The sequence below is a fragment of the Symsagittifera roscoffensis genome, chromosome 4 (genome assembly GCF_963678635.1).
Source record: "Symsagittifera roscoffensis chromosome 4, txSymRosc1.1, whole genome shotgun sequence".
NCBI lineage: Eukaryota > Metazoa > Xenacoelomorpha > Acoela > Convolutidae > Symsagittifera > Symsagittifera roscoffensis.
In genome coordinates, this window is record NC_087065.1 from 19759170 (window position 1) to 19785108 (window position 25939).

General features: G+C 40.3%; 2 protein-coding genes across 3 annotated transcripts in view; one reads left to right on the top strand and one right to left on the bottom strand.

The window, feature by feature from the left end:
* The window catches only part of LOC134845223 (cilia- and flagella-associated protein 43-like), a 306846-nt gene that overhangs the window by 76102 nt on the left and 204805 nt on the right, over positions 1–25939 (bottom strand). The window lies entirely within an intron of this gene.
* LOC134844231 (cyclin-dependent kinase 11B-like) lies at positions 13940–24762 on the top strand. Its single transcript, XM_063860816.1, has 7 exons — positions 13940–14205; positions 16775–17182; positions 18002–18174; positions 18592–18683; positions 22454–23102; positions 23696–24104; positions 24332–24762. Exons 1-7 carry the CDS (start codon positions 13940–13942, stop codon positions 24669–24671), a joined length of 2337 nt encoding a protein of 778 aa, XP_063716886.1. The 3' UTR covers positions 24672–24762.

Sequence of the window (25939 nt, forward strand, 5' to 3'; positions counted from 1 at the left end):
GATGCCGCCGGAGGCAAGGCTGCTACGCCTCCTATTCCTAGTCTCTGCTTCTAAAGGAGTTCTATATTTTTATATTCTCTCTTAAAATCCGCTGCTAACGCTGTATTAAAACTCATGTCCGCTATCGTACATGTTCTATTTATGAGGTTAAAATTGCTATCTGTCAATTTTCTGCTACTTGAGTACTCATTAAGCAAGTTAAAATATGGTTCAACTACTCTTCCTATGTCCGGTTTTTTAGGGTCCTCGCCTAATTCTGCTTCTAGATCACCTGTCTCTATTGCTATTCCTATTTTTTTTATTAATACCTTTTTAGTGTGGGTAAGTCCTACCCCCACTCCCCGGACAAAAACATCCATCGACGTCCCCGTTGATCGCATACCGGAGATTAAATTGATGTTAGACACATGAATGAGTAATTGTCCTTCCAGGGCAGCCCAGAAACTTTCATCCTTTTCGATTTTTATGTATTTCATGCTCTCACGGTCTACATCTTGAATCGTGACACTGGTCTCCTTTGGGTCCGACGTCATTCGTTCAACCATTCCAAAACACGCAGATTTGTCAAATCTTGTTCGTACGATTGCTGTTGCTCGTCGTCGATTTCTACCTCGGGCTTGGACCGGTCATCGATCCACTCCTCGTCGCGGTCGTCGACTACGTCGATGTCTTGCGACACGGTTATATCTTCTAGACCCACCAATTCTTCCACTATCTTCTTCAGCTCCATTCAATCTACTACGAAGTCATCTCCGTAAGGATTATATTTCTTCGTGAATCTTGTCCTCTCACTCTGTCGAGTCTGAATGGTAAAAGAAAGATCTGGTTCCAAATTCTTGGGGACCTCCATCTGTTCTGTGTCTTGCCAGTCCTCTTTTGCGTAAGGTAAGGTTTCTTCATCTGCTTCAATCACCTCGTTGGGATCCAGGGTCAGTGGTGGACTTGACCCTTCCTCTACGACCTCCTTCCCATCATTCTTTTCCCTGGTGCCCTTCTCACTGACCTCATCAGATAATCCCCCTCTTCTATGTCTGCAGGTATTCACCAGCCTTCTGTCGATGGGTTGTGTGGATTATTTTTTTCGTAGTGAGCGGCTCGGCCGGTACTCAGTCTATGAAAACGTCCCTCTTGGTGCTTTTTTGTAATCATGAAGGGTCCCCTCCACTTTTTTAGGAGCTTTTTTGTTCCTTTCGGTGGTATAACGTTTTGAAATACCAATACGTAGTCTCCCACCGAGTAAGCTTTTGCACCAGCTGGTTTTTTATCGAACCTTTTCCTCTGCCTTGCCTGTGCCTGCTGAGTGTTCCGTCTACACAAGTACTTTAGTTCCCATCCCTTACATGGACGTGTGGTGATGCTTTCTTCCCTTCATACTCTGGGTAAAAGAAAGTCAAGGGCAAAGAATTCTCGTGTCCGGTTATCATCATATGTGGACTAACTCCAGTGGTGGAGTGTTGCGTGCTGTTGTAAACTCCCATCACCTGTGGAAGGTATCTGTCCCAATCGATCATGTACCTGAACAATATACCCTCAGCATCGACACCAACGTCCGATTTTGCCTTTCCACTAAACCATTCGTGTGGGGATGGTATGTCGTGGAGTGAGCTTGAGCCACCTGTGAACGCCTCATGAACTTTTTCGTAAGGCCTCCCACGAAAGCTCTTCTGTCACCAATTGAAACGTCATTGGACAACCATATCTCGCTATCCACGTATTGATTAGATGATCGCACGTCTCCTCTGCTGAGGCAGTTCTGCAGGGCACGGCCTCTGCATACTTCGTGAAGTGGTCTATCATGACTAGGACCTGATTATTGCCACTGTCTGTCAAACATATTTTCTGGTGGCCAATCTGTACCACCTCGTTGAATTCAGATGACTCGATCGACTGCAAGGGAAATCACAATTTCCTTGAATCCTTGACCTCTTGGCTTGACAGACATGCTGTTACCCACTTTTCGCATGGCTTCTTCATTCCAGGCCACTAAATGCGCATCAGGATCCTCTGATAAACTTTGTCGATTCCCTGATGGCCCATCTGATTATGCGACCTGAATAAGAGTTCTGTCTGATAGAGTTGCGGCAAAACTATCGCGTTATATTTGTACAGGACTTTGTCTTCTTCTCTTCTATTACAAGCCACGATCCCGTCCTTGTTCAGTTATAAAATTCCCTCTCTCAGCATAAAGTAATGTCTCAGTATACGGTAACTGTCTTCCTCCAGGTCACCTTTGTCTGGTAATCCATTTTCGATCCACCTTTTCAAGTTACTACTCATGCGGTCATTTTTTTGTGCTCTTAATAAGTCTGAGAATCTGTATCTTGCCTTCAAGTACATCTTTATGACCCTCAAATGACTATTTGTTTCATCTGGCTGATGTGTGTCATCTTCCATCTTCATGTACCAAATTTTCACCAATGGCTCTGTCTCTTGTCTGAAGGGTTGAAGATCAGTCCTGACTACTTCTTTCAGCGGCAACAAACTCATCGATTGTTTCGATACCGCTATTGTTTCTAGATCATCAGCTGCGGTGTCAAAGACTGATTCGCTACATGGCAGGTAGCGATCACTGTCAGGGTCTTGATACACCTCTCTGTCCAGGTCTCTTGCTCGAGTCTCCACTAGCAACGTGTGGATCGCTAGCTCCGACAATTCCGATCATGTGCTCGAGTTCCTGTCTGAGTAGGTGTCAATTCTTGAATTCCTTGAGTTGTCATCAGCGGAAGAATTTGTCACTGAGCATGTTTCTTCTTCGGGATGAGATATATGCGCTCTGTTCATCCATCTGAACTCCCCGGACAAAATTTTTCTTCCCAGGTCTTGTTCCTTACCCAACATTTTCCTCTACACCTTGCTCCCCGGACAAACTTTCCTGTTCCGGGTCTTGTTGATAAACTTGCCTGTTCCCATCAACGACCTTCTCCCCGGACAAGCTTTCTTGCCCCAGGTTTTGTTCAACCTCTTCGCCTTTCTGATCCTGATCCTGAAAGGTGACGGTTTTCCTTTGTGTCCCTTTCACCTGTTCTTTTCGTTTGTATGATGTACTTGTCAAGACGTTTTGGGGTATCAAGGACACTAGTTGCTGAACTATGGTCCTACAATCCCTTTCATTTTCTTTCTGTTGGCGTCCTGATGGCATAATCTTCTTTTTCTCACTGACTGTTAGCGATGCCATGGCTGCTGCCCACTCGGGGTCATCTCTAGTCACTTCTCTCTCCAACAATTCACCCAGCATCCGCATCATTTGCGGAGTGATCTGCACCGTTTTATCCAGCAACGAGAGGCTGTTTATGTTCATACGAGAGAGTTCCTGTTGGACCAGGTTCGAACGTAGCAACAGATCCAAAGGCACCTGGTCCTTCTTTGATAAGATCTTTATTTCCGCTGCCTTCTCCACCGGTAACTCGGGGTGTCCCGGAATCGGGTGTCCAGATTTGTCCAACCATCTCGTCAAGGGAAGCGCCTCATAAGTTTTTTTATTCAGAAACGAGAACCCTTCCTTGATTTTCGCCCGATTGGCTTGCTTCTGTTCAAGTCTCTCATAAAACTCAGTCTTCTTGCTGCGGCTGTCAGCATTTTGGTGTTTGTCACGCATCTTGTGCTCGATTATCCCGTGGTAGCCGTCTAATCTGACTATCCACCGACCAATATAGCTCTGGTCCATCGAGTACGTCTTCAACCAGGATAACGCTCTATTGTCCACGCGTAACTTAAAGGGAGCGCTCCCTAAATATGCGCGGTACTTCTCCACGAATGTTACCACAGCAAACCTTTCTGCCTTAGGTGCACCATACTTCATTTCAGTGTCACTCAACACCTTTCTGCCATATGCAATGGGACGGAGAACTGTTCTTCCATTCCATTCCTGCTCCTGATGTAGTATTCCTGAGATGGCCACTACTGATGCATCTGTATCAAGAACATACATGCCCTTCTCTGCAGGCATGCCTTGCACTGGCGCTTCGCACAGTTCCCGCTTTAGGTTCTCGAAGGCAGCTTGAGCTTCTTCGTTCCATTCGAACTTCTTTCCTTTGTTGCGCATCAGTTTCTGCATGGGGTACACCTTGTCTGCATATCCTTTTATGAGCTCACGGTAATAATTGGCAAACCCTAGGAAGCTCATGATTTGTGTGTCCGTACTGGGAGCCTTCCATGTCAACACAGCCTCCACTGCTTCTGGGCCCGGCCTCACGCCATGCCTGTCCACCAATCTCCCCAGATGCTTCATTGAATTCCTAAGGATTTCCCATTTCGAAGGTTTGCATTTCAAGCCTGCTCTTTTCATGCAGCCAGAGACCTAATCGAGCCGATCAATGTGGTCTTCCAAGGTGGGTGTTGCTATGACCACGTCATCCACGTAACACATCACAAGATTCACGTACTTCTTCGTCACTCTTGTCAAATCCTGAGCCATCAGTCTTTGAAAAGTGGCCGTGGGGTTGCACAAGCCGAAGGGCATCGACTTCCACTGATACAAGCCTCAGTTCACGTGCAAATCCGGTCTTTTCTCTGTCCTTCTTCCGCAAAGGGACATGCCAGAAGGCAGAACCCAAGTCCAGTGTGGTGAAGAACTTGGCGTCACCAAGTTTTGAGAGGCTCTCGTCTATTCGCGGTATCGGGTACGAATCTTTTATGGTCACTGCGTTCAGGTAACGAAAGTCGCAAAAGAACCTAAGCTGCCCTCCCTTCTTCTTGGCCATGACTACCCCGCAAGCCCAAGGCGACTTCGAGGGCTCTATCATGTCGTATTCGAGCAAACTTTCTATTTCTGCTTGGCACTCTTCCGATTTATGAGGCGTCATTCGCCTTGCGCCTTCCCTATGAGGAATGGCGCCTTCCTCTAATTCTGTTAGTCTATTAGTCCTTTCCTCGTGAAACCCTTTCTTTTCCATATTTTTATTGGCATCACGCTTACCACTGCTCCTGTATCCAGTAGCCCTGTTACTCCAATTTTCTTCCCATTGGTATCTAGCAGATGTGCATTCACATCTGCCTCATACCCTATGTGTACTGCATCTTGCTCCATCATGGCATCATGGCCAATTCTGCGGACCTTAAGATCGTCTTGTCCCAAATAGATCTGCCCATTTGGTCGCTATCTATTGTGACGTAGGTCCTAGTGTAGATATTTATCCCGTCAACGTTCAACATCACTTGATAAGGTCCATAGACTTCCACGTAGCGCCATGGGAGTTTCTTCGTTCGAGGGCCACCCGTTGACAACAATGCTCGTACAGCCCTCGACCCTGTGCGTCGCTCTACCTGTATTAGATAATCTGCATATGTGTCTAAATGCATCATAGTGATTTCTGAGGGTTCACTTAGGTTCCTGATCACCTGATGTTCCGCAACTGAAATTACTGACTGTATTCTGCTTCCTTAAGGCACCATACGTCTGCCCAGAGATCACATTTAGTTTCATGCTCAAACTACTAGGTGCTTTCTTTTCTTCGACTTCTGATGCCTCGAAGGCGTTCAGTTTTTCCTGAATTTTCTCATTCTCTAGTTTGAGCTTCACCTTTTTTTCGATCTCCTTCGTCACCAATTCCGGCTGGACTCTATTTAGAGCATCCCTCATGGCTGCCCTGTAATCGATCTTGAAGTCATCTGCCGCAGTTACCGGTTCCGGTTCAAGTATTTCTTCAGTTACTGCTTGCATCTTCTTTGTAGCCAGCTCTTGTAGTTTTTCCTTTCTGCGTGCCTCCGCCTTACTCAACAATCGAGCCTTGCTGGCATTCACACCCGATAGAGCTTTCTCATGCCTGGCATGCTTGATGTCTGCCACAGCATCCCAAAATTGTGGACAATCCGATTTAAAATGACCTTCCAAATTACAGAAGAAGCACCTTGGGCCGAATTTCGCAATTACTCCTCTCATGAAATCTTCAGGATCAACCTCTGACGCATCTTCATCCTCGAGGCTGAAGCCTATAGCTTTCATGCCCTGTTTGTAGGTTGGGTAGGTTGGGCAGGCTGACACATGATGGTCCGTCGAACTGCAATTTGCACAAGAGCGTCTCTTGTCCATATCGTCCCTGGTTTGTACCAGTTGTTTCCTTGGTTTGCTGGTCCGTTGTTAAAATTGCCATAATTGTTTTTTGTAATATCCAGTTCCCGATGGAGGCTTCAGTAAAAGATATTCTTTTGACTTGAATCTCAACTCCTCTGGTGTTGGCGCATTGGTTGAAAGCGGAGTGTAATGCGTCGCTAACATCGTTCGAAGCTCATCATTCTTCACACCATCGATGAACTTTGAGGCTACTGCCAGGTTCATCCTTCTGTTCGACTCATCTGGTTGGCTACGCCTTCTCAGCATCTCCAAATCGTCTAGAAACTTGTCTATCGTCTCGTTTTTACGTTGCCTCCGTTTCTCGAAGCGCATCATTGCTTGATGTCCTTGCACCCCTGAGCCAAAACAATTTGACAAGATTTCAAAGATTTTCTCAGCAGTATTCCGGTGGTATTGCTTTTTGGCCATTACACTATTTAGGGCTGTCCCTTCCAGATTAATGGTGAGCGCACTGCACTCCTGTCTTTCTGTCAAGTCCTTCTCTTTGAAATGCAATTTCACAACCTCTATCCAGGTATCAATACAGCCATCAGATTCATCTTTATAGCGTCTTGGTTTCTTAAAAACCCTTCTGGAATTTTCACTGCGTTCATTGGTTCTGGGTAATCTCGTTAGGAATGTTTCCAAAGACCTGTTCAGAGGTTCAAAGGCTGTAGCCATTGATGAAGCGTCTCTTGAATGCCTCGCTTGAGCATCATTGCCCCCTGCTAAGGGATCTGGAGTTTCCCTCCTGTCCGAATCGCTGGGATGACTTCTTCCTTGATTCGCATGACTCGAGTTCCTGGAATCACATCTCCCAGTCGCATGTGTATCTTGCGTCGGTCATTTGTTTGAGGTCGGTCTGTTTCAGTTGAACTTCCTCTGATGTTTGGGCCCCGTGCCCTATTGTCCCCGATGACATAGCTGGATGAACTGCCTCTTCCTCTAGTGGATCCATGTGTCCTTCTCCTATTCGGTTGTTCATTGAAGTTCACTCTCGGCTCCCTGCTGGGTTCTCCCGAGTTCGGTTCCCCATTCTTCGATTCACTCCTGCTGCCTAGTAGCCCATCCAACCTATCCATGATAGCCTGAATTCGCCTCTCCATCATCGCGTCTATCTTTGTGTCAAGAGTCCCAAGAGTCTGCTCTTGTTGAATTCTCAACTTCTCCATGTCATCTCTTAATAGTATCTCTCTCTGCTCAGCTTCCCTCGTCATTCGCGACAAGTTCTTTGCCAAGTGTTCATCCGTTCTCTCCTTCAAGCGTTTTTTGCTTCTGCTAACTTCTTGTGTGTTGCGGTTGATCTCTTTCCGCCGATTTTCTCTCTCGACGTGGACTTCCCTTTCTAGTTCACTCATTCTTAAGGAAATCTGTTCATTCTGTTCTCCTATGCTGCCCACTATGTTGATGAAGGCTTATTCAATTGATGCTCCGTTATCCACTAATGGCGTCACAAGTGGCGACGTCATCCTGTCAGTTCCAGGTAGCTTGGTGCTGGTCGAGACTTGGGTCTTGATTCTCTGCCTCGACGTCTCTTCATGAGCCACTCCTGCTTATTGTCCTCCCTATACCAAATTGGTCCATGAGACCAGTCTCTCTATCGGTGTTTGCGTCATTCTCCCGAGTCGAACTATTGTGGCTGACTTGAGATCCGAAGTCATCTTGCTCGTCATCGTCCTCCTCTTCTTCCTGGGTTTCTGCTGGTAAATGGAAAGAGTTTCCGAAAGTGTTCTTCACTATTTCTGAAAACGATGAGGACGTTGACGGTTTCTCCGTCACGCCATGCATCATGGTGTTGTCTGTGGGTGATATTGTAGTCGCCACATTTTCAGTAGAGATGTCGGACAGTTCCGACATCTCTTCTCGGTCCAGAGTCCCGGTGGAAGTGGCAAAATCTTGGCTTTGTTCTACCGGAGAAGATTCACTCGCCAATCTTCTGTTTCTTCTCCCTTCCGGTCCATGCCCCTCCCGGTTCTCATCCAATGCAGGTTCCGGATGGACCTCTACTTCTAACATTGCCTTTTGTCCTTCAGAGGACTTTTGACTCCTGGTTTCAACCATTCCGCCTGATACTTTTTTCCCTTTGCCGGTCCGGGTTTGTGCAATCCTTTTCACAAAAGGGTCGGTCATTGCTTTTCTTTGTTTCTCTGGTATGAATTTACTGGAGCTATCACTTAGTTTAGGTATCCTTGACTTGTCTAGATTCATTTTCAATTTATCACTTCTTACTGCCTATATACTTATCTCGACTGCTAGTGTCCTTTTTGGTTTGACTACTGATAATAATAACACAACACTAAAAATTCCAAAAGTTTCACTTAAATAGTGACCACGAAACCTTGTATGTTATCACAGTACAGCGTGTATACAATTTATTCACAAAAATCGATTATTAGTTGTAAGATATGAAGCTAGCACAGTCTGATTATATCATTATATTTAAACAATAGTGTACTCACTACCCAATCAAGAACTGATATTATTGATTTAAAACCAAAATGAAGAAAAATAAGACAATTTTCAATGAAAATTGTATGTATTTTCTACTGTAATCAGTCGCAATGTAATAGTCGAACTTGTTTCTAAAGAAAGAGCTTTCCCTGTTCGGTGCTGCACCAAACAGACAAAAATTGAAGGCAGTAATTTTCCCATGTGGTCGTCTATTGTACCCACCGAGTCCTGTGTTGCCTATCTGCCTTCGGATTGCCCGAGCGAGACCTACGAAAACCCTCAGGGCAATCACTTTCCCCAAAAAGGATTTGGATTTCTATCCACACAAATTAGTTACAAAATCTTGTTCAATTTAGACTCAGTGTTGCGAATATCCGGGTTTCGTCCTGATTTGTTTTAGTCTAGTCTTTTATAAAAGGCAAGTTACCAGTGCAGTCACTGGTTCCTAGCCTGTCTCCTAATAACATAATACCTTTGACTATTTACTTTCTTATGCCCTCTTAAGTTTTGACAAAATAGTACCCCTCCGGATTGGCAAAAACAGGACCCCTCCGGATTGGCAAAAACAGGACCCCTCCGGATTGGCAAAACAGGAGCCCTCCGGATTGGCAAATTTGGGACCCTCCGGATTGGCAAAAACAGGACCCCTCCGGATTGGGAAAAACAGGACCCCTACGGATTGGGAAAAATGGGACCCTTCCGGATTGGCAAAACAGGAGCCCTCCGGATTGGCAAATTTGGGACCCCTCCGGATTGGCAAAAACAGGACCCCTCCGGATTGGGAAAAACAGGACCCCTACGGATTGGGAAAAATGGGACCCTTCCGGATTGGCAAAAACAGGATCCCTCCGGATTGGCAAAAACAGGATCCCTAGGGATTGGCAAAATTGGGACCCACCCTACCGGATTGGCAAAAACAGGACCCCTCCGGATTGGTAAAAATAGTACCCTTCCGGATTGGCAAAAATAGCTTATCCGGGACTTTTAAAAATTTCTTCCGATACCCTTCGGGATACGTCCCCCGATGCTATTCTTCTGTAGGAACTAACTAGGAAGGGTGTATTTTCTGTCCCAAGACCCTTCCGGATTGAAGCTAAGCCTCTTATTTGACAATTCACTTTAACTGTGAAGGGTCTTATAACTAGCCTAATTTTGATTCGATTATAGTTATCTTGTTTCCATAGCCTTCCCTTTTGTCTAGAACAGCGTAAAATTGACTTATTCAACCGTTACTACCCTTTGGGCTTTCCAAAAAAACTTATAAAACGTGAAGTGTCTACCTTCCCGAGTTAGTGAGTTTGTTAGAAACAATCTTAAACAATTTTCACGCTTATTTTTTCTAATAATTGAAAATTTTATGAGTAAGCACACTCAATTTGTGATCTAATGGTACCAAGATCAACTAGAACTGTCCAGTTGCTCCAAAGTTATTAACCAAAACGTCTTTTTTCTAAAATCAAAAAAAATTTCTCTCTTATAGGCTCCGCCTAACTTTTTTCGCAATTCTGATCTTTTTGACCTAAAAATTTTTGATCCGAGCTCAGAAGGCCTATAATCTTCAAGTTCAATGCAAAAAACCTGATCTAAAACGTTCCGGCTGAAATAACTTGCGAAAAACAATGCTATGTGGACCCTTCCGGATTGATGAATCCACTAAATCACACACGTAAAGCTCGATTTCTCTGTAACCCGGAAGTTTATCGGCAATCGGGCTTTAAAACTTGTAGATTCACTAGTGGACGTTGTCCGAACAACTATTTTTGCTGTCCTAACTCAAAAATTTCAAAAAATGGTCTGAATTTATAGTGTTTCGTACTATCAAAAATAGCGAAAATTCTGTTTTCGGTACCAAAATAGTTCCAACCACTTCCTATCGATTCAACCTAGCGTTTACAACGTTTAAACCTAGCGAACGTTGTCCGAACAACAGTCACTTAAATCCTACTTTTTGTACCAAAAGGGATACAAAACTTGTTAACAGAACCCAACAGTCGATTGGCATTGTCCTTGAGCCCCCTCTTGTCGCTCCTTGAACTGCTTGCCGGATCAGTCTTCTTCTCTAACCCCGAGACCCTTCCGGATTGAGCGCAAATTATAGCACGTGCTTAAATACTCAAAAAACCCTACAGTACAAGCACCACGAACGGTCCACAAAATTGATCGTAACGATCCTGACTGATATAATTGATTGTAAGGACATTATATCTAACAATAACAAACGGGAGGGTCGGATCACATCTCGTCATGGGGATGATTTTTACCGATTTTACACCTTTTTACTGTTTTTGGTTTTTTCGGTTATTTATTTGTTTTTTTTTAGGTACTATGCTTTTTTTGTTTGGTTTCCTGTATATCTTTAAGTGTTTTTGGTCACGTACCACTCAGAAAATGACGGGACCGCGAATCCCTTACCCTTCCTGGTTCGTTAATTTTTGGTCGTAACTAGGTTAAAAAACTATTCACGGGAATCCGGAAGGCTTCCGCGTTCCGAACTACCCTTCCGCCCCGGTGGTAAGGGCCTTGTTATGAGCATCCGCTCGGCGCGGAGAGCTCGTTAACGATTCTGCCGGTCAAGATGTTAAAAAGAATAACACCCAGCAGCGCCATAAAAACATCTATGTAACATTTGCCCGGAAGTACTAATCGACGGAATATAAAGCTAGATCTAAAACGACTGGCTTGCGTCTAGATACAGCTCTACATGCTTTTCACCGTCTCTGCCAAAGCCAGTTCTTTTGGTGGTCTTTCTAACATCGGGTGTACAAAAATCGTTACTGTTTCCGGCTTCGATCAGAACGCTCTGATTAACTTAATTATATGCAAAATAGTGAGCTAATGGCTGGGTCTCAGTATCCCAGTATCCCCAGACCACGAGGTCACTCCTAAAAACAGGGCTACTACTTATATATTATAATACTATTGTTTTTGTTCAGTAGATAAAAATCATCATCTCCATCGAAGATGGATCAACCTTTTCCCCCAACTCCAAGCTTCTCATTATCTGAAAACCAATTTGGTATTAATTAAATTCAACTCAAGACATTTCGGGAAGCTAAAATTTGTTAAAATCATGAATTACAGTTCTCTCCCGAGACCCTTCCGAATTCTGGAATCCGGAGAAATAACGATCTTATTTTTTCTCGGAAGGCTGGACACGTCGTCTCAACACCCTTCCCGGTTCTTGTGAACTGCTCTGTAACGATTGTAGCGGCACAATCGTTACAACTCGGAGTGGTTTCTGACAATTTCTAACCACAATCTCAATCTTCTGCCGTTTTTTTTCTTTGTTTTTGTCACTGAGAATACTGTTGTTCTGACTTCGCAGTTTCAGTGTGTGAGAAATAGTAAAAGGTTACGTGTCGTTTACGTCCAAATCGAAATTTCAAAAATTAGCATGTCAGTCAAACCTAACCCTTCCCGATTTGTCTGATCGTTCACTTAACGTCACTTATTCATAAAAAGCATCAATCTTCTCGGTTTTATGTTCCAATAGAAATTCGAATGCGAAATTGCATTTTGACCATTCTGGTGGAATGTCACATGGCACAATCGCCGAAATTATTTATATTCTACCTGGATCACGCGTTGGAAGAGGTAAACCGCATTAGAACCCGGCATAGCGATCATACCTACGCCACTGATTCAATTCTGTTACCACCTCACGTGAATATGCAGACGATATCGATTTTATCTGCATGAGTGATAAAATCTCATCCGATGAGCTGCTACAGATGGTAAGAGACGTTTTCGGCAAGTATAATCTCAATGTGGCCGATTCCAAGACAACTGACACAACACAAAGGAACTGGGTGCCATACTCGATGATACTGCAGACATTAACCATCGCGAAACGGCTTAGCATATGCAGCAATCAATAAGTACAGACAAGTTTGATAAAACCCCTTCATCAGTGACACCAACAAGGTTTCAATATACGTGTCCGTGACGAGAAGAAGACAGAAGCACCTCGGACATATTCTGCGTCGAGAAACCGCTGCCAAAGACACTTACAAGCATATCATCTCTCTACCCAAATGGGGCGGACGATGTCAGAAGCCTGCCAATGGTGCGTATTCAGGTTCCAAAATGAAAAATCAGTCCCATAGGTTCCAAAATAAAAAAGCAGTCGCATAAGTTCCAAATCTTTCCAATTGGTCAAAAGACTAAATTAGCCGAGTCTCGGTTTAAGGTCGCCGGTGGGCGCGCTACGCGCGCGTCGCCGCTTTGCGGCGATAACCGGCTCTAAATTTCGTATAGAGTCCTACCCTTTGGTGGCAAGCTCGCAACACGTTGGCGCGGCTGCGGCGGTCACTATTCTGCAGCTTGAGTTTATGCTGGTTGAACAGTAAACAATCAATCCATAAATTCGTTGGCTCAAATTTTAACCAATCAGAATTCAAGAAGATAAATTTTGGAACTTATGCGACTGATTTTTTATTTTGGAACCTATGAATATTGGAACCTATGGGAATTCACCCTGCCAATATCTTTAAAACATTCCGATCCCAGTTCCACACCGATGACATTTCCATTCTCGAAGAGAGGTCCTACTCAAGGACACTATACTTTTAGTGACATCTTGTAAATTGAATTGAATTGACAAACAATAGTAAAATGATAATAAGTAGTAGCCCTGTTTTTAGGAGGAGTGACCTCGTGGTCTGGGGATACTGAGACACAGCCATGGCTCACTATTTTTGCATAGAACAAAGTTAGTTTGCGTCTTTTCGCCGATAGCCGTAAATTGTAATGACTTTGTCGACTCGGTGTTAAAGGACCACACATTGAACTGTCTTTGGTAGAGACGGTTAAAAGCATGTAAAGCTGTGTAAAAGCATGTAAAGCGGCTAGCTAGTCGTTTTAGAACCTGGCTTTGTTTTCCGTTGGTATGTACTTCGGGCGAATGTTACACGCTTGAGCAAACCTTGCTTCGCCTTTTTGTTGAAATTGTTATTTATTTCTGCCAGCTCGTTTAACAAATCCCGGTGACGTCCCATTTGTACCAACGGTCATTTGTACCAAAATGAAAAATCGGTCCCATTTGTACCAAAATTATTCAACTCGTTTTCTGATTGGTCGAACTGTGAGCCAACGAATTATTACATTAATTTTCTACTGTTCAAACAGAAGAAAACTAAACAGCAGAATAGTGACCGCCGCAGTCGCGCCAACGTGTTGCTAGCTTGCCAACAGAGGGTAGGACTCTATACGAAAACTAGAGCCGGTTATCGCCGCGAAGCGGCGACGCACGCGCAGCGCGCCCACCGGCGACCTTAAACCAAGAGCTTGAAGTAGTCGGCTTAATAGTCTTAGGCCAATTTAATTTTTTTGGTACTAAACGAATTGATTTTTTATTTTGGTACAAATGGGACTGATTTATCATTTTGGTACTTGTGAATACCCACCCAACCTCCTTCAGTTTTGAAATACTTTCAGATAATGCCGAAATTCAAATCAAAAATTGAGAAAGTTGATGGCTCCTCAGACAGTAATCAGAATTCGGAAAACGAAGTGTCTGGACTGAATTCTTCCGAAGAAGATGTTGATTTCGATAGGCCAACGATCAAACCACCTGATCCTGAAGGTGCAAACAAACGAAAGAAAGATGCTAAAAGAGATAGGGGTAGACGCAAAAGAAACTTAACGCCTGAAAGAGGTCTGCAAAAGGCATCGAAATTTGATTACAAACGTGAGAAACTGAAGAGGTACGCTCAAATTTTGATTTTATACCATTTGACTGAAATAGTAAGTTATTTGGATTGGCGAACTAATCTATTAGCTATCTTTCTATCTATTGTTCTATTATATATTTAAATGCGGGCTCTTCACTATCTCGCCATTGTAATCTGTTTGAACGTATTATTTTAGCATGTTTTGGACGAAAGAATTTTTAAACGTTTAAAATATATTGTATATTGGAATGTTTAAATTATATTTAAATGTGGACTGCACTATCTGCCATGTTTAACATTTTGTCACGTATTGTTTTTGCATGTTTAACTAAAGAATTTTTGGACGTTTAAGCTATATCGTATATTGGAATGCTTAAGAAGTTTTTTCGATTTTCCAGGTTCATTTCAGTATTTATTTCGCCTAAGTGAGAAATTAGCAATTAAAAAGTTAGATGCTGTCAGGGTGCCCCCAGGGATTACGATATGGGCCGCCAATTATGAATGCCCAAATCTTTTTGGTTTACGAGAGACGACGATTGAGTTTTTCGAAAATTTTCATTAGACTTGGATTTAAAAATTGTATAGAATTTGAAATTCTCATCTCTGTAGTTGGTTGCTCTCAGGTTACTATCACGAGTTGTAAATTTTATCTCAAAATATAATTGCTCAATTCTTTTTAGCTTCTGAGATGTGACGTTTTTTGTGATTTTTAAAAAAATTCAAAAGAACACATAAAAACAGAACATAAATAAAATTTAAAAAAAAAAACAGACAAAAAATGAAATTCTGAATTTCTATAATGTGAAGCGCTGTCTGGAGGCCTTCAGGTGTTGCAAATTTTGCCCCCTAATTTGACTCTTCAAATGCTTTCGGTTTCCGAAATGTGACGTTTATAAAGATTTTTTCATAACTTTTCAAATAACTTAAGAAACAAAAAACTTGACAAGAGCTCTCAAACTCTGTGTAGTAAGGTGCTGTTAGGGTACTTTTTGGCGTTGCAAATCTTGCATCGAAATATGACTGCTCAAATGTTTTAAATTTCCGAGAAATTGTTCAGAAAATCTAGATTTCAAAAGTTTCACAAAATTTGAATTTTCCAACCCAGTAGTTAGGTGCTGCCGAGATCCTGTTAAGGCTTTCAAATCTTGTTTTCCAAGATGACTGCTCAAATGCTTTTGGTTTCCGAGATGTGACGTTTTTTTCTTAAATTTCTCGAAATTTTTCATAAAAATTAAAAGAACATGCATAAAAATTTTACAAATTCCCTACTTTATAGTAGAATAGTCTCAGGGTACTCTCAGATCTTCTCCAAGTTTTATTGCTCAAACATTTTTGTTCCTGAGATATGCCGTTGTTTGCTTTTTTAAATTTTTTTCAAAAAATTTAATATCTAAACAACTTCTTAAAGGGACTCCATAATGACTGCTCAACGCTTTTATTTTCTTAAATGTGACACTTTTTTAAATCTTTTTTGAAAATTTGTGATCATAAGTGATAAATTTCAAAAAAAACTTCAAAACTTGAAATGGTCGCTCCTTGGGTGGAGAGATGTCAAGGTACTACCAGCGGATGTAGACGACGCCTTCTATACTAATAATATTTCTCCAATTTTTAAAATATATCGAAATCGACGTTTTTAATAATGTTTCAAAATTTTGTTTTTAATTTACAATTAAATTACTAAAAAAAGGTTTGATATTTAAAAACTAATTACGCTGGATTATGAGTCCCATTAATGAACTTGATGATTTTGCAATTGAAATTGTTTCGATGTTTCTTCAAATATGGAAAGTGCAGTTGTATGCTGTCGTTCATTGTAGGGTTCACTTTGTGAGTTAAAATGACGAAGATCTGGAACTCAGTAGTTTTGGAGATTTGACCATTTTAGTTTAAAAAACTTTAAGTAAAAACTAATTTTTGTATCGTATTTTGGAAATTAAAAGGGTTATTGGTTTCCCCCGTCTTTTTTTAGTTTTACACTAGTTTAGGTGAAATTATGCTAGTTAGTCTGAGATGATGCTAGTAAAATCAGTTTTTATTTTTTTTCTGCTCTGAGTTCCTTTTAAAGAGAAATTATGCCGCGTAGACTTTGTTATCTCTTGCACTTACAGGACCCTCCAAATAAACTTAGTTTCAGTTCAATGTGGTGCAAAGAAAAAGGTTACTTTTAGTTTTGATGAAGTAGTTCGATATTAGTAAAGTAGTTGAATAATTTTGATAAATCAATTTTGTCATCTCAGTTTCCGCTCTTTTTTCAGTTATTTATCCGAAATTTACAAATGGTACGATGAGTAACAATAAATTTTACCGCAATTTTCACTGCAATTTATACATCATTCTAGCCAGTATTCAGTTTTTTAAATTTCTTTAACCCTGCGATAAGCAAGTGTATTGCAATCGGGTACTAGATCCAAGGAACATGGAATTGTTACGCCTGCGATTACTAATTTCGCAATTAGCTTCGTCGGCTTGTTACCGCTCTGTAAGTTCTGATTTTTTCGAATTCGCTGCTTTTTTGTGTTGTACTGCAAGTGGTGCGAAGTTCCGCTTCGCCTATATGTTATGAGTTTGTTCGGTTATCATGTATATAAAAATTTTCAAGTGAGAGCCCAAGTGAGAAACGAAGGAAACCCGCACAGAACTGGAGAAACATTAATTTGTACGATACGAAAAGAAAGGACGCTCGAGGAGACTTCGATAGCGGAAAAATGAAAACAGATCGTAGATATCCAGACGATAGGGATAGAAAAGACAGAAAGGCATACAGACATCATAGAAATGAAGTTGGTCGGAGAGATAAGGCAGATGATAGGAGAAGATTACAGAACGACAAGTCACATAGAAGTGACCGAGATAAAGGAGGCCATAATCGTAAGATGTCCGAGTCTGAACCCTCGAAGTCGGCCGAATCATTCACAACGGAGGATCAAAGAGAGGCAAGGGAGGAGCTTAAGCGGATTGAAAGACGAATAGCAGAGTTAAAAAGGACGGAGATGACCGACGCAGACATGTAAGTTTCAACGAACAAAATCACAACAAGGTTTTATATGTTGATGAAAGAAGTGAAATTTCACTTTGGGTCGTGCGGTTTTCTTGTTTTTCAGGAACAAGTCTTGAATTTTTTTCGATCAAATTTTTGACGTTTGAGTTTTGATCTGTGTTTAAGTTCACTTAAGATTCGTTTTTAAGTTTGAGGCAAAATACACGATATTCATTTACCTCATGCAAAAATTCGTCATCGACTTTTTCACACTGGATTGAATGGATAATGCCATGAATTGGCTGTAATTGATACAGTTATCTCATATTGGTTAGTTCTATAAAAAAAAAGTCTATCAGAAACTTCGAATTTCAAAGAAGCTTAAGCTCATTAGTAATTTAGTGTGAAAGCACTTAAATTTCAGTCATTTTTTCTGCTTCGTTGAGTTCATTAAATTTTTGCGACTAGTGTTTTTGGCCATGTTTTGTCCATTTTGAGCTTGTGTATCCTCCTGCTCAAAAAAAAACATTGACTCAGTTGCGGTTGATTTTGTTCTTTTTTTAACGCTAGGTCGCTTTCATTGATAGGAGGTGGTTCGTTATCATGAGTGGATATCGAGCCCCTTTGCAAAGGGGGGATTTGTTACTAGGTACAAATTTCGCATATGGTTAACAGTTGAATTATTCTTTATAGGGGTGGCAATTCGTTGCTAGGTGTCAAAGGGGGGAATAGTTGAGGAGATCCTCATGAGCTGTATCATTTATTCGACTTACAGAGCCAGGTGTAATTGGACGGCATTTCTTTCTCCTCGCCATCTCAGTAGAACTGACTGTTAGTCTTGTTTACCAGGGACGACTCAGTAGCCAGCAGACTGGACATTGAGAGCAGGAAGATGGAGTTGAAGGCGGCCACTGCCTCTGCTGCCTCAACCAAGGCCAGTCTGCTCATAGACGCCGAAGTGGAGGATGTGAGTGCCTCTGAGTCAGACAGAAGCAGCTCCAGCTCAACACTCGAACAAACAGGTAGAAGGCAGTAGCGGATTTAGGGTGGGAGGGAAGCCCTCTCCCCCCTCAGGGATTCGACCCCTGACTACCCTAAGGGCCCCCCTTTGGTAATATTTTATGACAGCCATTTTTGGATAACAACTCTAAAGTTTTTCGTAAGGCACCAATATAAAATGAATAAGTAGGGAGGAGCATGCGCCGAAAAACGCGATTTTTGGTCAAAACTTTCTAAAGTTCCCAAAAACGGCACAGCAAAGTTTGTTAAAATATACGGTCTTAGGAGTGATTTCGGAGAGCTCGCATAATCAATTTGGCTGTCTTTTTTGGTATTGCATATTCCTTATCCGACACAAAAATTTAAACGTGCTCTTTCCTTAGTCCAAAATTATAAGTCTTTTTGAAAGCAATTTTTGTAACCTAGAGCTTGTCTGTTAGGTACCAATAAAGCAAGTGCAGTAACAATGCAGAACCAGGATACAACAGCTGATGAGTCAATGAGCTCAGAACCCGATTCCGATGATGACTACGTGAGTTAAACATTAATTATTACACTTTTGAAAGCAAGTGTCTTGTAATTGTGATTTAGACTTTTTCCCCAGTTAACAGCTTTTCTTAAAAAAAGTTCGCGAACTGTTTAATTTTGAACCTTCACAACTTCCAGGTCCCTTTCTACTGGGCCTGGAGGTAACACTATCTTTTTTGCACCCTAAGGCTTAAGGTTCGAGTCCCGGTAGGACCTTTTTCAAGTGTAGGAAATTAAAACAAAAAAACATTTTTCCGGTTAAAATTGATTTCTAGGACTTTCGTTCGGCTTGGGTGCAACATCACGGTTTTTTTGCTCTATGAAAGTATCATGATGTTTGCAAGTTTTAGTCCTTATAGCTTCAGGGGGACTTGAAACTTTTCAAAATTTTTTTGATAAAAGTCAATTTTTTTTCGGCTCAACTGATTTCTGCTCAAAGATAGTCGGCTGTGTTTCCGCTTAGCAAGTTTAGTTCTGTTGCTAATTTAAAATTCAAATCTGACAAAATCACTTGCTGATATCAATGCTGTTTAGTGAGCGATCATTGCTGGTTGGTTGCTTAGTAATCTATCCTAAGTTATAAGTCTCAGATTTCAGGGCAGTCCTTTTGCTCGTAAGCATAAACCGGCGGCTGATTTGTCTTTAAGTATTCAGATTTCACCTGCTCCTTTTTTCTCCCTTCCTCAAGGGATTTTTCAACTAGATTTTATTTGATTTTTTCAAATCAAATATCCTTAAATTATTAGTCCCCTTAAATTAAAACCGCAGCCTTCAGTTCTGTCTTATTAAAAGTTCATAGTATTTTCTCTGATGCATCATATTGCAGGTGCATCTCTGCTTAATCAAAGTAAGGAGAATTCCTTTGCAGCCGGCAAGAATATTTGCAGTCTGCTAAATATTTATCCATCTTGTTTCAAGTTTTAGTTAAAAAATACGTGTTAGTAATCGCCGCCCTTTTAAAATACTGAGCATAAACAAATGAGAAAAATTGGACAATTGTTTAAAAAGTAGTGGATTTTCAAAGCAAGATTTTATAGTCCTAATAAGAATAAATCAGTCAATATCTGATTCAGTGAAAAGAGGCTTTAATTTAATTGGCACGCTCCAGTTTATAATTGGGTCGTTTACTAAACAATTTAGGCACTCGTCCTTTGTCCGTGTAGTATTTCCAATACTACAGCTGACATGCTTAATTTCATGAAAATTCAAATTTAACTACTATTGTTAATACAGGATAGTTTCAGGGGGACTTGAAACTTTAAAAAAAATTAAATCGTTTCTTTTTGGCTTAACTGGTGTCTGCTCAAAGATTGTGGGCCTTGTTTCCGATTCGTAAGTTTGTCCAGTTTCTAATTTGAGTTTCAAATGCCCTCATCTCTTTAACTTACCATTTTGTCTAAGTCTTCGAAAAAGTGTGTAGATGAATTATTTGACCAGTTTTTTTTTGATTTTTTTTCGATTTCTCAAAAACTAACTCACCAAAATCTAAGATTTTTGTTTCAATGAACAGAGCGGATTTGGAAAGCTCCCCTCCATTAGCCTTAAAAATAAAAACATGGCCCTCGGAATAGTGATATTTTTGACCGTTGTTTGTTTTTTGACTTTTCTCGAAAACTAACCTCCCAAACTAGAGGTTGTAGGTTCGATGGATATAACGGATAAGAAGCTCCTTTGCGTTAGGGGCTTCTCGCAAGTTTTTTTTAAACAAAAAAATGTATTCCTCGGAAAAGTCGTTTTTTTATTGTTTGAATTTTTGTTGACTTTTCAGAAGAATTACTCTGCCAAACCTGGGCTTTTGGGTTCAATCGAAATAACAGGTTGGGTGTATCTGTTCTGCATAAGCGGCTACGCGCAAATTTTTCAAACAAAAAGCTGTGGTTCTCCCAATTGTCAACTATCTGATTTGTCAACCTTGTTTCTGGACTTTTCTCGCCAAATCTGATATCATAGGTTTAATCGACACAACAGGTTGCTGGAAGCTTACCTTTGTATTTTTCTAGGTTCAGTTTGTTTTGAAAAACTTATGGACTTCAAACAAGTGCAAGTTTTGAAAGTTTGACCGTTTTTTTTTTTGCAAGTTTTGTTATTTAACTCGAACAATCTGAGATTCTCAGGTGAAGTGTTCAATCCAGGAAGATTCTCAGGAACCCGATTTCGGAATCTTCTTTGTTTTACCGGCCACGACGAGCTTTTCATAGAAAAAAGTTACAGAATAGTATTGAAAATTTGGCCGTTTTTTGCAAGTTTTGTGACTTAACTCGAACATTACCGTGCCAATTCTCAGGTTAAGTGTTCAATCGAGGAACCCGATTTTGGAATCTTCTCTGTTTTACCAGCCACGACGAGCTTTTCCTAGAGAAAACTTACGTAATAGGAAAGACAAGTTTTTGAACTTTTGTCCATTTTTTTGGCAACTTTTGGATTTTTTTAAAAACTACCCAATCAAAATTGAGATTAAAGGTTCAATCGAAATAAGAGGAATCTCAAACATTTTCAGTCTTCTCACTAACTTTAGTACAGTAACAATTAAGATTTTGGGCTAAATCCAATTTTGAAATTACTCATTTCGTCCCGCTTCAGTATAACAAACTCAAAAATGTCAAATGAGTAATTCTAGCTTAGCCTGGCCCTAGGTGTCCTTCCTCGAGTTATACGAAAATTGTGGTTCACTAAGTTTTTCTCAACATTTTGCATTTTTTTCGACGTCTGAAAATGTAAGGAATTGGGTTTTTTATTTCATTATAATTTTTTGAGTTGTTTAAAATTTTTACTTTTTGCAGAAGTTTTAGTTTTGCTTAAAAACTACCTAGCCGATGTTCAAAGACGGGTATCCTTATAGAGGTTTGATTGAAATAGCCGATTGTGGGAAGGTACCCTGCAATTTTTTATTTCACAAAAAGTTATGGCCCCTAGAAAAGTGATTTTGTTAAAACTACTGGACCTTTCTGGAAAACTACCCGCCCAAATTTTTTTTGATTCATACAATTTAACAGTTAATCTGAATTTCTGCTGCATAAGCGTCGACGCCTAATTTTTACACGAAAAGCTATGATTCTCATAAAAATCAATTTTATGGTTCAATGACCGTTTTTTAGAAACTTTTTGACTTTGCTCGAAAACTCTCCTGCCAAGTCTTAATTTGAGTGTTCAATCGAGAAAACTCGGTTTTCGCAATCTTCTCACTTACGAGGCCACGATCTAATTTTTATAGAAAAATTTATGGATTTTAGAAAGTCACGTTTTTGAACTTATGACAGTTTTTAGAAACTTTTTGACATTTCATTTACCTACCCCATCAAATCTGAGATGAAGGGTTTTTCCTGCAGAAGCGGCGATTGGTTAATTTTTTGGCCTGGAATAATTCCGAACCTAGGAGAGAAATAACTAAGGTTTTGGACAAAAACCAGTTTTTGAAATTACCCAATTCATTCAGTATAAGTTCAAAAATACTAAACAGGTGCCTCCCTTTAGCTGGGCCCTAGTTTTTTTTAAACATACGACTTTTCCCCCCGACTTTTTATGTTTGTTTTATTATGTTTGAATTGTTTCACAAGTAGTTCGAAGCTCTGCGTCACCTCTGTGTAGTTTTTGTTGAAAAGAAATCTTTTATTTGCCTTTTCATTGACACGAAACTGAGTCGCGTGTTGCGATCGTTAACTGTCGGGTTGCTTGCCTTAAAATTGTTGTGCTGTATCGTTAGTGGTGCAAAGTTTAGCTCCACCTCTTTGTAAATTTTCTATTTGAATTTTTATATATCTAAATGTGCTTTTCTAGGAGGACGGACGACCGAGACTACTACCAGCTGCATATACATCCAAATTCGACAACCTAGATGATGGTCTAGATTCACCCGAGAAAGAAAAGAAAAAACGCAAAATTAAATCAAGCTCAAAGAACGCAAGTCAGGCTAATAGCCCTAACAGAAGTGAGTTATCTGCTTCCACTGTGAGCAGAGAAATTAAAACTGAAGTAATTGCTCCAAAGGAAATATTACCTGTACCTCACATTAAAATAATTCAGCCCGAAAAAGAGCAGCCGATTTTACCAGTTTACTTACCAGCCTTGCAAGGTTGCAGAAGTGTTGATGAGTTTAAACACATGAACAAGATTGACGAAGGGACTTACGGTGTGGTCTATAGAGCACAGGATCTGCGAACCAATGAGATAGTTGCGCTTAAGAGGCTGAAAATGGAAAAGGAACGAGAAGGATTCCCAATTACGAGTTTGAGAGAGATCAATTGTCTTTTGAAGTCGCAACATCCAAACGTGGTTCCTGTGAGGGAGATTGTAGTGGGCAGTAATATGGATAAGATCTACCTGGTGATGGATTATGTAGAACATGACCTGAAGGCGTTAATGGAGACTATGAAGCAGCCTTTTCTGACTGGAGAGGTCAAAACCATCATGATGCAACTCCTAGAAGGTAAGTTAATTTTATTTTAAAAAAAGCCACAGCGTTGTTTTAGCTTTTGCGTTTAAACAGATTTCTCTCAAGGGGCGGTTTTTACCATTTTTTCTGTTGAGTTAATGAGGATAGCTTTAACTGTGAAGATAACACGAAAATTAATTAATTACAGCTTTTGGCAGTGCACTGTAGATTTCATGCTAGTTGTCGCTAAGCTTGCAATCAGGAAAAATCTTTAAATTTTTTTTTTGAAATTAATCTTTTTAAGTTCTTTGTTCATCTGAAACTCGTTTGGTAGGCAAATTGCGCTCTCCAATAACAAGTGCAAATGTGCAAGTGAATGATTATGGTTCAAAAGTGGATTTCAAGTTTTGATTGTTCAGAGTAATGAACGTAGTGAAGACTCTTATATAGGTCTTAGTGATTTTTTTTTAGATTTTCCAGCGGATATAAAAGTTTATCTATTGATCCATTTTTCAAATAAGGTTGGGTTAGTTTTATTAGATAATGTCAAAAAATTTAATGAAATTTTTTTTTTTGAAACTGGTTCAAAAACTAATCAGTTGTTTTTTTTGTCTCATTGATCTCTTGGCTACGTTTGATTGTTTTAGGAGTCAGACATTTGCACGACAACTGGATCCTTCACAGAGATTTGAAAGCGTCCAATTTGCTCTTCAGTCATAAAGGCCAGCTTAAAATAGGGGACTTCGGCCTTGCTCGAGAATATGGCAGTCCTCTGAAACCGTACACCCCAATAGTAGTCACGTTGTGGTACCGAGCACCGGAGTTGCTGCTCGGTACTAAACTGTATTCCAAACCCATCGATATGTGGAGCGTGGGCTGTATTTTTGGTGAGTTACTCACTCAGAAGCCGATGTTTGCGGGAAAAAGTGAGACGGAACAGCTGAATCAGATTTTCAAGGAACTGGGAACCCCGAATGAGAAGATCTGGCCCGACTGGCCTAATTTACCGATGGTGAAAAAAATTGTGTTCACAGAGTATCCCTACAACAACCTCAGGTATCTTAAAATGAGAAAACTGCCTATTGATGAATGCTCGTTTGATATATTTCTTATTTTCGATCTTGATAATCATCGAGAGAAGCAATTCTTTTTTATTTAAAACAATCATAACAGCTAATGTTTATTTTTCTTTTGAAATATCATCTAGAAAAATAATTGAATGCTTTTCGCCATCGAAGAGTTTTTTTGAACTGAAAACTAAAATTACAATGTTGCTGATTTAGAAATAAGTTCGGGACATCTTTAACAGAGAAAGGAATTGCACTTCTGAATGGATTTTTGACTTTCGATCCCAACCGAAGATTAACAGCAGCAGAATCGTTGAAACACGAGTTCTTCAGAGAGAGTCCAAAACCAGTAGATCCTTCTCAGTTCCCCACCTGGCCCGCTAAAAGTGAAGGGGGCGTGGCAAAGGATAAAAAACTGGCCAGTCCCAAAGCACCAGAAGGCGGAGATGCCTATAACAGGCTGGTGGCAAATGAAGATACTGACTTCGGGTTCCAGTTGACAAACGCAACAGCTGGACTGGCAAAGAGGGGCTCAGGATTCACATTGAAGTTTTAATATAATGGACTGCATAAAACTTAACAGTTGATTTTGTTTTTTTTTCTCAACTTGCTATCGATATACTAGAAATTATTAGTTTGATATTTGAAATGTTTTTAACTGGCTAGATTGCGAAACCATATGAAGATAAGATCTCTGGGTAAGCGTTAATGAACACAGTGAAGACACTCAATTAGGTCATTAATTTTATTGAAAATGAAATGACTATATTATGCATTACAATTCTCAAATTGGATACATGCACTATACTCAAAGTTACCACCCATTTACACTAGCCGACTTAAGTGAGCGAAGTGTAATAGTATGACTTCTCTTTTTTTCTAGCCTACGTCGTAATTATTGGTGCCACCTGTACGGCTTTTTGATTGCACGTGCTTTAACATGCGAATAGTGATATCTCTGTGTAACATAAATGTAACACACATGTGTAACATCACCGGTTTTTTTTTCGTAACACATTTTAAGTTCATCAAATGAACCGAAAACTATTTGTTTCAAACAATAATCATGAAACTCGATTTCAGAAATTTTCTAACGCAGTATATCTCGCAATTTTTAAAACGCCCAATTGACACATAATGTGGCTTTGTGCTTTCCAATTTATTACATGCAAATTTAGTGAAGATGTCTTTAGTTATATTCCAAACTATTACTTGAAAAATTGTGTCTATGTATTTGGTGCCACTTTTGCTGCACTGCTTTGGTATATGTAGCTGCTTTATTTGTGAATAGTGATTGCGGTTTATTATGCCTCTGTGGCTGTCAGGGAGGGCGTTAGACTCCAATTCTCGATGTCGCAGGTTCGAATTCGATAGGAATCGAAATTTTACTAAATCGAGGCTTATTTCTATTTTTTCTCATTTCAATTTATACGGCTGCTTTTTATCGTGTTCTCGCTAGTGTTTGCCAAGCGCAGCTTGGCCTCTGTGTGTAACATATCACCGATTTTTTCGTTTTTTAAGAGTAAAACGCAGTGAAGACTCCTGTATAGGTATTGTAATTTTTTTCAGGAAAAGTCTTGAAAGCTTAATTTTGCTTTTTTGCTGTTTAATTTGTGATTTTTTTTTAAATTCAGTGGATTTCCATCGTAAAGATAATTACTTTTTTCCAACTGCCAGTTAGCTATGTATTGTAAATGTTAAAAAACGAAGTGATGGTCATTATTTTAGGTCATGATTTTTTTTCGTTTTACAAGGAAAAAAAATTCAAATTCATTCAGGCGCAAATTTGATATTTTTTTGTGGTTTGACTTATCAATTCCTTTG

Bases quoted from the DNA above. Each gene is read 5' to 3' on its own strand.
- LOC134844231 (XM_063860816.1), top strand. From the start codon at position 13,940: ATGCCGAAATTCAAATCAAAAATTGAGAAAGTTGATGGCTCCTCAGAC. The intron at 18,684-22,453 runs GTGAGTTAAACA...GTGCTTTTCTAG, and splicing joins CCGATTCCGATGATGACTAC to GAGGACGGACGACCGAGACT. The intron at 24,105-24,331 runs GTATCTTAAAAT...TTGCTGATTTAG, and splicing joins TATCCCTACAACAACCTCAG to AAATAAGTTCGGGACATCTT.